Source organism: Quercus suber, unplaced genomic scaffold (genome assembly GCF_002906115.3).
Source record: "Quercus suber isolate HL8 unplaced genomic scaffold, Cork oak 2.0 scaffold_1183, whole genome shotgun sequence".
NCBI lineage: Eukaryota > Viridiplantae > Streptophyta > Magnoliopsida > Fagales > Fagaceae > Quercus > Quercus suber.
The window spans coordinates 1-12,334 of NW_027070582.1; the positions used below are offsets into that span (position 1 = coordinate 1).

Genomic DNA, 12,334 nt, shown 5'->3' on the forward strand with positions numbered 1-12,334 from the left:
TATAATTGTGACTGGTTTCTTATCACTTTCATATGAACTCACCACTTTTTCTCCAACACTCACAATTAATTGTAGTAAAAGTTGTGACACAAATATTGTGTCCTAGATTTTCTCTATTGACTTTTTTCAACTCAAATATGTTGCATGACAATAAGATAATAATTTGAACCAAAAAAAAAAGACAATAAGATAATCTAACTGATGATTCTCGTTCAATGTTTTCATGCGTGAATATAGTAGTTTGGTGGGCTTTTCCTAAGGGTGCTTAAGCTTTATAGAAATTATAGAGTTACCTACGTACTCGTTACTCATCCAAGGGTACTATGCTTTTATGAAGATCTTGGGCTTGGGCTTCACAGCCGGTCTTTGAGAAACAAGTAAGGTCAGTTCATAAAATAGGTGCAAATTTTTAAAAGCTTAATCCCAACTGGGCCCTACGAATCTGAATAGTTAAACTTGGGTTGGACCTTTAGAGAACAAAGTATTAAGCGGCCCAAACACTAGTTGAGGCTTTGGTCAGCCTTTTGTCTGATTTAACATGCTCTTGTAACAATTTTCTTAGGCAGTGCTTTACTCCTTCGTGGGTCCACCCGGCACAAATAATGATTAATCTCTGATTGAAAACTTTGAGAAAACACTGTGGGAAACAAAAAAAAAAGAGAAATAATAGTTGTCCAGGCCCATTTTTGAAGGGGAGTCAATATTAAGAGAGTATTTTGTGTATCGATTGCATACAATATCCATCTCACATGACATTCACTATATGAGAGAGGTATTGTATGCAACCGTTTCATGAATATAAATCCAGTAAGTAAATTTTAAAGTTTTGCTAAATGAGAAGGAAGGTAGCATATAGGTGTAATATCATATCAACCTTAAAATTAAAATTAGTATTTGACACATATATATAAGATGATAATGAGCATGCATAAACTCATACTCATTTTCACTCCCTAATCACATGAGATTATGGTGAAAATGAGCCTTTTTTTTTTTTTTTTTTTTTGTGGGAAAAGTATGAAAGCTAAAGCTTTGAGTAAGAATTAAGGGCAAATATCATTTGGCATCACATGCTTGTTATTGACTAGAAAAATGCTGGCTTTTTTTTTTTTTTTTTTTTGGGACTGAAACTGTAAGATATTTACGTATATTGAGTCAACATAAGTTTATTAATTTACTATTAAATTAATTAGATTAAAATAATTTGTGTTTATCCACTTTATTGTTCGACTAGATCTATGAAGAGAAGACTGCTCAAGCATGATCGATACAAATGAATTTGTTCATGGAAGAGATTACTCAGTAATTAGAAGAGACATTTGGTTGGGAATTTAAATGTGGTAGACTAGGCATATATATAGAATTTCACTAAGTTTCATTGCAACAATATATCTGAGGCAACCATTGCGCCTAATACAATAGATATCTGTATTCATGAAAACGAGTATATAAATAAAAACATAACCAAGAAAGCACAAGGAAATATCAACGTATATGCCAATGACCTCTAGCTTATCTGGCACCTCCTTCTCTTATAAGTATTAGAAGAGTGAGAATGCGAATTTAAGATCCATTGGTACATGTAACTTGCCAAAAGAAAAACAACAAAAACTACTGCTGCTATTGATCGAATGTGGCTATGTCATGCTAAGCCCGCACATAAGCATTGTACTCAACAATGGCATCTCCTGTGCTAGGATCAGCTGAAATTGTATGTGCCAATGCATAGCCACGAGCAAACCTGAAAAGCCCATTACCTCCAACAATAGGCATTTCTCTCTGATCGTGAAGCACTGCATTCCTCCCAAGAATGCTAATGCTACTACCATTATACTTACCTTCCAAAAATACAAAGTTCATAACCATAAGCAATGCCAAATCGTTTTGAGCAGCCATGGCATAGAGGCCTTGAGCTTTTCCAACAAGTTTTGATGTGGGTTTTGCCCTTCGGTTAGTGGATCATCAGCCATCATTGTGTTGCCAAAGTTCCCAATAAAACTGTCTGGTGGCCCTGCAATTCTCACAACACTTGGGTTTTTGCCACCTACAATGTCATGGAAGTAGAAGTGGAGGTGGGTCATCTTGTCATCTCGCTTTATTGCTATGTCCTCTACGACTTCCTCAATAAAAACTCCATTGATTGTATTGAAAAAGATAGAGAAGTGGGTGAAGTAAAGGGTGAAGACAGTGAAAGAGAGGAAACAAGCCATTTTTGGAATTGTCCCTAGCTCTGTTCTATGTCTTTTTTTAGTAGGAACACATTACACATGAATCATTTTATAGACTAGGCAAAGGACAAAGTTGATTTTCTTACCATTATTTAAGTTACACGAACTTTTAAAAAGGAATAGCCTGCAGGTTGATGCATCTTGAAGAAACCATTCCTTTTGTTGGCTTTTTTATAGCTTTTAAGATTTCGGGGAAAGTTGTTGTAATTTTGAAGAAAGAATGATTATGCTTCCACTCATCACAAGAAATCCATTAATTACAGGCAAAATGAGTCTGTACCATTTTTAGAAAACCAACATGTTTCTTCCCCTTCCCCCTTTTAATTCGTTGGCCTCATCCTAACCCTAGGAAAACAAGGAAAGAAGTAAGAATTAAATCTCAACCCTAATGCCGTACCAACAAAAAGAAATTCCATTCAATCTAAGGATCCATTTGGCTGGAGGGGTGGAAAAGTAGAATGATAGAAAATGATAGGAGAATAGAAAAGATTTTAATTTCTCTCTTTTTTGTTTTATTGGGAGTAAAAAAGTGGAGAGATGAAAAAAGTTAGCTTGTATAAATTTACTCATATACCTTGTTAAAAATTGATGTATGGCTCAATTTATAAAAATAAAAAAAATAAAAAAAATGACAAGTAGCCCAAAAAAAAAAAAAAAAAAAAAAGGCAACGTCCTAGGAGAAAGTATTAAAAAAATGAGCTAAAAGAATAGAAGAGGCAAACGCCTGCTAGAGCAAAAGGCTAAAAATAAAAAATAAAAGCAACATTTTGAAGCCCATGTGTAACTTGCACATGGGCATTTTTGTCATTCACCCATCAGATAACCTACCAAGTTTTTTCTCCATATTGGGGAGAAAACTTTTTGGTGGGTCCGGGAAGAAAATACTCGGGCCCCACCCATCATTTTCCCCACCTCCTCCCAACCAAACAACCTCCAAAAAATTTTCCCTCTTCATTTTCTCTCCTTTTTTTATTTTATTTTATTTTTTTTCATCCTTCCTAAAATTCACTTTACCAAACACACCCTAAGGCCTTGATTGCTTCGATATAAAACATTTTCCTAATAATGTTAAAAAAAAAAAAAAAAAAAAAAAACTTTTTTGGCATTTAGGGTGGCTAACAACACCTAGGGTCTGTTTGAGATCTGCTTATTTTGCTGAAACTGAAAACTTTTTACTAAAAATACTGTAAATAAATGTAAAAGTTAGTTGAAGTAGTATAGTGGGACCCATGAATAGTACCAAAAAATACAATGAGACCTATGAATATTAACAAAAATAACCAGAATAGTAAAATAAGTTGGCAAAATTAATTATGTCAAACGGACACTTAATCAAACTAAAATACTTTTCAATGATTAGTGTGGACACCCCAAAAAAGGGAAAAGAAAAACTAGTTTAGGGTTTTTTCCCTATTTCTTTTGGTTTATCGCACATTGGGTCCTTGGCGACGTGACTCTTTGTGTGATTGTACTTCTAGGGTGAGGTGTGTGCGTGTGAGTCCCTTTTTCTTACTTTTATTTTAGGAGTCGCCACTAATCATTGGTATTGTATTAGGTTTGGCTAGTCACCTATTCGTCTAATTCATTTTAAGATACTTAATTAACTAAACCAATTTTAAGCATTTATTAATTAAGGTAAACAAAAAGTATCAAACCAAAGATCTTAAACTCAGAAGTTTGGTTATGTGTGGGGAAGGTGTTAAGCACCCCACAACGCTTATCCAAGGATAGTACCTCATTTTAATTTAATTCAAACTCTATCTTTTTAGTGAAGAAAATAAATACTTGGCATTTTTATTTTTGAAAAAGTTTGTGCAAACAATATATATAGACACACATATACATGTGAATATTTAAGTCAAAGAATATTTACAATCAAAGCATGTGAGATATATACATAAATAGCATGTGAAGGAGCATGCAAATAGAGGAATAATATACAATAGCATGTGAGTAAAATATTTACTAGAGATAGCACCTGAATACTGACTACTACAAGGACGGAGCTATTTGATGACCTTGAGGGGCAATGCCCCCGCGCCCGAATTTATAAAACAAAAGAGTAGTATATAATATTTTATGAGTTTTTTTAATTTAGGCCTAAGAAACTGAATTGAAGAAGTCAAAGGTGAAGAAGAATAAGGCTTTGCAGAAAGTCCAAAACGACAAAGTTGGAAATAAAAGGAAGATTGCATTTTGGTTGAAAGAATTAAAAAAGCCACTTGCAGTTTTGAAGTCTTAAGCAGAGCATGTGATCCTCACGTGTAACGAATTATAGTTAGTTAGGATAAGAGTGACAGATGTCTTAATGTTATTGGAGGAGTGATATTAGGATAGTTAGTTATAGTTAGTTTCTTTTCCCGCTTTTTTTCTTCCTTCTTTCTCTATACAAGTGTACAGTATATAAAGAGAGCATTGTAACAGAATCACTCATACTTTTCATTTTACACATAGCTTTAGCAATAAGAAGAAGTTATTCTCTCATCAAGTTTCTCTTTGCTTCTAGATTTTCCTAGATCAATTTGTGAATTTTCTTTCTCAGTCATTCAATTACTTCAATCATCTTGAAGTTTTAACATTAACCAAAAAAAATTAAGCCAAACAACATTCAAGAAAAAGCAGCCCAAACAACATAAAAAGTAAAGCCCAAATAAACAAGAAAAAAGCCCTTAATAATTTTATTAGATTTGAATTGATCAGATCTTCGAATCAACAGTTCAATTTCAGCCCTGTTAATTTTAAAGAAAAAATTTCCTAAAAAAAAAAAAATTATACAAATACCAGTCGAACAAAGAGAGAGTGTGTGTGATTTTGCCCTTTTCGATCCACTCATGACACTACCGTCGTTTATGCTTCATCAGTGAGACTGTGTGCCCAATCTCCTATCTGCTAAGTTGCTCTGACTCTAGTTTTTATCTTTGTTTTGGCTGAGTTGCGCTCTCTCTCTCTCTCTCTCTCTCTCTCTAAAGTGGTGTATAATGTGTTTTGGGAGTTGCTCTGTTGCAGCTGAACAATTAATATTAATTCAGTTGAGATGTTTTATCTTTTTGTTTAGTGGAATGGTTACTGTTATGTTTAGTAATTAGTAGATAGTAAGATTAAAAATGCCTTACCCAAGCGAGTCATGAGACACACTACACATTGTTCAATGGTTGATGCACATAGACACAATTACTTAAGTTCCTAATGAGATTTTTTATGTATAAGAAAGTGGTGTTTTGATACTTTGCTCAAACTCTTCCAAGTTATAAATTTATGGTTAACCATTGTCATGCTTGGTTTGAAATAATTATTTTAGTTATGATGATTTTTGAGATTTAAAATAATGCTATATTCCTTTTTGATATATAATTGTTTCGTAATGTATAAAAAAACAGTTATATGTGTCTTTCTATTTGTTATACTAAATTGATGCTAGTTTGAATTTTTAAGAAAAAAAAATTTTGTTCATCGCCCCCCCTCGATAGAACTCCTGGCTCCGTCCCTAAACTACTACATACAAGTAAAGCACAAAAAATAAAGAGAGGGAGTTGGAAGGATAGTACCTTGTTGTCATCCACAATTTTCTCATTTTTACCATGCAAAAAAGCTGACAACAAAAATATGTTAGTGCCAAAGCAAAGAAAGGGGCTATGTAAGCTTGATGGGTGCCTATGAGTTCAATGGAGATTAAACCATAGGCACAAATTCTCAACAATGCTATTCCAAGGAAAAGTTTTAAATTACAATGCATGCACAAGTTTTGAAATGTTAGTTCTATTTTATTTTTGAAAGGGAAGTTTGGAAAAGGTGTTTTTGTTTTTTTTTTTTTTTAAGAAAATCTTATTTTTGAAAAGAAGAATTTTTAAAACTACGCATTATTATTATTATTATTATTATTATTATTAAATATTTCTTTTGAACAGGCAAAGTTTGCAAAAGGGAAATAAGTTTTCATCTTTTAGAAAAATATTTTTCTAGTTATTTAAAAAGAGAAAGACTTCAAATCATAGAGAAAATTCCAACAAGAAAATTACAGTGTTCATCTCACTCCTATTTTGCTAAATGGTAACCGCACTTGTGTAGGACACGGCTGGGACACGCGGTGTGGCCTGGACGCAGTTGCACACATGTTCCACACCAAAAAATTTTTAAAGCCTGAAATTTTGAATTATAAACTTCAAATCAAATCTGCTACAGTACTGCCAAATGATTTGAAAAAAAAAAAAAAAAAGAACAAATATTTAGAGCTGTGGAGAAGGAAGCTCAAGTTTTGGTTGCATTTGAAACTTTCTTTTTCAATTTTGCACTTAACTTCTGGGTCTTTGAAACTTTCAAAGAAAATAGGAGTGATGAGATATTTATAAGTTGTAAAACTGGTGAGATTTTGAAATAAAGTAGAATAGGAGTGGAGATGTCATTGCATGTGGCTAGTGGTGGAGTGTCCTTTAGAAAAGAGAGCTTCAAGGAAGCTTCCTAGCCCCAACAATGTTTGTTTATTAACAAAAAATACCCTAACTTGATTTTTAAAATAACAAATCTAATCACTTTATTGTTATGATATATTTTTTTAAAACACTATATTACTTTCATTAAATGATATTACATTCATTAATTTATATCAATTGGTTTAAGATAGCAATGAGTAATAACATTTTTTATTAATTACTAACAATAAATAAATAAATATAATTTAAATATATATAAAATATATATTTAATAATTAATTAATAAATGTATCATGCCGCACTTGTGTTTCACTTTTTAAATAATTGTCGTGTCGCTGCATTGCACCCGCACCCGTATCCGTGCAGGTGCTTCCTAGTTAAAAATACTACCCGAAGTGTCTTCCATTTTGATTTCCCATCCATATGGAAGTAGCCAAAAAGGCAAAAACCCAAAAAAAACATTTAAAAAATAAAATAAAAAAAACAAAGAAGTAAAAGGAAAAGAGTTTCCACTACTATCCAGCACAAGAAAAGTAGAGTGGAGGTAGCATCACCAAGCTTGGAAGGCTGGAATTAGTAGCTCACTGCTCACGTTTTTAGTTTTATTTATATTTTTTTTTTAATGAATTATAGCCCCTCATTTAACGAACTGGTAAACAAAGTCCTAATCAGACTAAAATTATATCAAAGCTCAAGTGTAATTTACCCTAAATTAAGCTAAAGCTAGATGTTAACCCCTAAATTAAGATAAAGCTAGAAATTAACCCCTATATTAACACGTAAAGTAGAGTATAATTAACTCTAACCTATATTGATAATAGAGGGATAAACACTATAAGTAACACAAGCTTCGCCGTGGTAATCAATGTTGGCGATGGTACCACAGGTCCAACATCTCAAATCTCCAATGTTCATGGGCAATATAGCTCAGACTTGTGGATCGATCTATCTAACCTTGAATAAAAAAGGAAGCTCAGACTTGTAAGCCTCCTTTTCACTTAGGTAGATAGATTGAACCACAAAATTCACAAAAATATGGATTTCTCTTCATAAAATTACTGTGCACATGGTTATTGTGTAAGGACATTGAAACAACTATTTTCTAATTTCTTTTGCAGGGATGGCAGTAGTTTGTGAAACGCACACGACTGTGCTGACCAAACCTCTTCATCTTTTTCCTACCCCGTTTTTCCATGGGGGTTCGATGAGTGGTGATGGTTCTAGATTCAGTCCAACCTCAGCCTCTCTCAAGGTTTAGTGTTTGTGTGTTTGTGTTTAGTTTAGCGGCAGCTTCAGGATTCTTTTTAGGGGGGGTCAATAGTATTGGAGCTAAAAATTCGTTGTGGGGAGTAAAAAATAAAATGATTATTTTTTTTTTCTGTATATACGACTTTCGTACTATACACAATAATCTAAAATAGTATTCTAAATACAATTTAGTATACAATTCTGTAAGGACGAAAAATGAACTCAGGCCCACCGGGAACAATGAACAATGACCCACTAAGTCCAAAACTATGTATTTGTAAGCGAGTGGATTGAGCCAGGGAACGACTCTGCAAGAAAAGTGGACTACAATTGACAAGACTCAAGATAGTAGGATTGAAGACACATTTTAATGGAAATAATGCTCCTCAATCAAGTTCGATGATCTGATGTTCTTATATTCAACTCAAGTTTATATGAATACACTATCTTCTCCTTTTTGTTTTTCCTTTCTTAGATTACATGCCCATTTTTCATGGCGATCACTTTCTTATATAGTCCTTCACCCCTTCATCCTAGCCTTCCACCTGTTAATTTAGTAGAAAATCCCTTGGATGCTTGTCCCATCAGGACCTCTAGGAAACTTTGTTGGTAGCTATGAGTTGAGCGGCCACTGTTCAGGTGTCATTTCTCCATAAATGCGGCCAGTTCACTAGATGCAGTGCATTTAATGTGGTGATGGCAGCCTTCTTCCCAAATATTTCGTCTTTCATGGTTGACTAAGTTTTCTGCTACTTTCCCTACACCTCTCCTAAGGAGACCCAGATCCTCGGAAACTAGAGTTGACCCATCATTCTTTTCCTTTGTCCTCAGCCCGTCGACCTAGGCCCAGCAATCCCATTGACCATCCTCGGGCATCTTATCGTCCTCAGGCATGGCCCATAGCCCAACACGCCTACTCAGACTTCCTATCCCCACAAATACAATTATATTGTACAATAGCATAAAATAATTATTAATAGTTTAAATATTGATAAAACAACAGCCATTGAATGCATAAATAAATACAATAGCCTAAAATAATTATTAATAGTTTAAAGATTGGTAAAACAACAGCCATTGAATGCATAAATAAATATAATTAAATAAACTAATCATACATATTTGTCAAATTAATAACAATTTAATATATTTATGTGTTATATCAATTAAACCAAAATATATAATAAAGAAGAATAGTAGCACACCTAGGAGTAGGACTGAGAGTAAACGTGAAACTAAGAAAAAAATAGTAACTGATATAAATTTTTGCTTTTGAAATGTATGACTTTTTAACCATATATGTGGTCATTTTCTTGGAATTGGAGCGAGCATTAAAAAAATTTTGGACTTGAAAATCTGTAGATTATTTATCAAACTACTTGATTAGATAGAAAGAAAATATAGAATGGAGAAAGAGAGATAGAGATAATGAGAAAAGAATCATAGATGTAGATACAGATCGGTTGGTTGTATAGGTGGTACAATTTTTTGCTTTTTTAGTGCTAAAAGTGGTGAATTTTTTGTTTATTAAGAAAGAAAAAAAAATTCATTCCACCGTCAAATGCAAATTAAGCTAGAGTTCAGAGAGAAAGTTTATTTATTTATTTTTTTTTTAACAAATGAGCAATTTAAGAGTAGAACTATTGACACAACATTTTCACAAAAAAATCTAGGTGATAAGTTGTTAAAGATAAGTAAAAAATTTATGTCAATTATGAGTCTAGATAAAAACCAATTACAACTTACCACTTAATCTTGATTGAAAAATTATTATGAAAATAATATTGTGAATGTAGCACTAAAATGATCATATTTAAACTTATTTCAGCTGTGATTAAACAAAATTTAGAATTAAGGGATTCAAAATTTTATTTTAAGGGAGTCAAAAAAAAATTAAAAATATAGTTTTTGTTTTTCAGCCGAGTCAGGGGCTCATTTGAACACCTGGGCGGGCTATATGGCCACACTTCGGCTGATTGTGTTTGTGAGGGAATTAGGGTTTACTTATTTATGGGCTGGGCTGGTCTGGTCTAGTACTAATTTTTTTGCTGATTTTCTGAAACAGCTTGGGCTTGGCCTCATAACCGGTCTTTGTCTTTTGAGAAACAGTAAGGTGGGTTTAAAAAAATTAAATAGTTGCATTTTTTAAAAGGCATCTTCCCAATTGGCCCTTCGAATCTGAAGAGTTAAACTTGGGCTAGACCTTTGAGTACTAAGTATTAAACGGCCCAAGCACTAGTTGAGGCTTTAGTCTGCGTTTTGTCTGATTTAACATGCTCGTGTGCCAAAACCCTGTAGTTGAGTCCAGGGGCGGAGCTACATTCTACCCCCCAAAATTTTATTTCTCCTACCGTTATTCTAGTAATAGAATATAGTTGTGGGTTCTAACTAACTCAATAGTAAAGTCTCTGATAACTGAATAAAAGATTAAATTTAATTTCTACTACACAAAAATTAATTGAAGCTTTATAAAAAGAGTTATCATCAGGAGCAATTAAAACTCTCTTAAAAAAAATAATAATAATATAGCCCCCCAAAAAATTAGAACCGCCCCTAATTGTTTCTAAGATTTCTAGTTAATCCAATGGATTTCTAGTTAGTCTCCTTAATTGTCCAAAACTTATTGCTGGTCTCTCCCAATTATTCCAAAGATTTATAGTTAGTCCAAAGTAATAATTGGTCTTCTCATTGTCCAAAAATTTATAATCAATTTAATGGATAATAACTAACTCTCATCACTAACAACCCGTTTCCCAACATAATTTCAATTTTTTTTTCTCATCTTTCTTAAGTCAAGAAAGAAGCTTTCAGTGTTGTAGCTGCTGCCAATGTGAGCTTATTGTCCATTTTCTTTCTTCTCAAACAAACCAAAACTATTAATCCCTTGTTTTTTTTTTTGGTCTAGGTGTAGCATCATCTCTTTACTTTGTTGAAGTGAATATGCAATGGTGCATTTTCTTCTTCTCTCTTTTATCAATCATCATCAATCTTTTACCAATATATTATTTTGTTTAATTTTATTTTCTAGCCTTCAGAAAGCACATGTGTGATATGCCTTTTGATTTTTTTTTTTCCCTTCTGCACTGTATAGGTGCTTAGATTTATTCTTTGTTATATATATATATATATATACACGGGTATTTATTTGTTTTTTATAATATAATTTTAATTTTTAATAAGTTTTATGCATATTCTTTGTTAATTAAATTTTGATGTTCATTTTTTTTTATTGCTATATGATATATATTGAATTGCTATCTTTTTCCTTGGAAGATTGTCGGCCATAATTTTGATATGTAATATTTTGTATTTATCTATAATAACTATATAATTTTTTTTTTATGTTCATTAATATTTAAGAATACGATAATATATCAGTTGATAATTTTATATTCAATCTCAACTATGGGCAAAGCCAAACTTGAAGGCTAAAGCTTTCCAGTACCTCCAATAATTGGCATTTCTCTCACTACTTCTAACGCAAGGTTCCCCTCCCAACAATGCTAATGCTACTCCCATTTTGGCAGCCATGCCATAAATCCCTTGGGCTCATCCAACAAGCTTATTTGTGAGCTTGGGCCCTTGGTGTTCTTAGAGGCACTATTTGGTAATCTAGCAATTCTCACACTCACAGCAGCTGGGCTTTGCCAGTAAGGGTGTCATGCAAATAGAAGTGGAGGTGGCTCCTCTTCTGCACAAGAGGCATGTGGAATTCTTTAAACAAAACACCATAAATACTGCTGAAAAAGGTTGAGAAGATTAGAAAATGGAGGGTGAATAAAGCATGATTAATGAGAAATAAAAGAAGACATTTGGGATAGCCTATTAAATTTGTACTTTGGTTCCACTATAGATGTGTTAGTTGATAATGGCTCTAACAATTTGACTATGGAAAATTAGAAGCAGAAAATTTATATAAGATATAATATTTACATTTCTTCATTTAAACGTAAATGTTTTTGTTGGTCACTTATGGCTTGTGATGAAGCAGAAATGCGTAGAAGATGGAAACACCAACAAAAACTTGTATTAAAAAAAAAAAATACAAAGTTTAACTACAAAATTAGTTGTAATCTTAGGCTACAACCTTATTACATATTTTTTTTATTGAGGTGAATTTTGACAAATCCACCGTTAGATTACATCTTTTTATATTCTTCATACTTGCAAAATTTTTAGAAAATTAAATCAATAAAATATGTCATCAATAAATTGTTTAATTTTTATTGAATCTTTTATATTCTTCATGCTTGCAAAATTTCTAAAAAATTAAAACTTAATAAATTTGTCATCAATAAATTGTTTAAATTGTAAGTTTTTGTAATTTAAATTATGCATAAAATATAAGCTTATAAATCATATAGTAAATAATATCCGACTGACACAAAATTTGACATGTATATTAAGAGAATAAAAAATATGTAATTCAAC

General features: G+C 32.4%; 1 protein-coding gene across 1 annotated transcript; it reads right to left on the minus strand.

Annotated features, from left to right (window-relative positions):
- Positions 1-1,461: 1,461 nt before the first annotated feature.
- LOC112025633 (dirigent protein 22) lies at positions 1,462-2,220 on the minus strand. The gene is given in 2 exon segments (XM_024058301.2): positions 1,462-1,934; positions 1,937-2,220. Coding segments are annotated over 2 exon segments (561 nt in total). The 5' UTR covers positions 2,211-2,220; the 3' UTR covers positions 1,462-1,647.
- Positions 2,221-12,334: the final 10,114 nt, after the last annotated feature.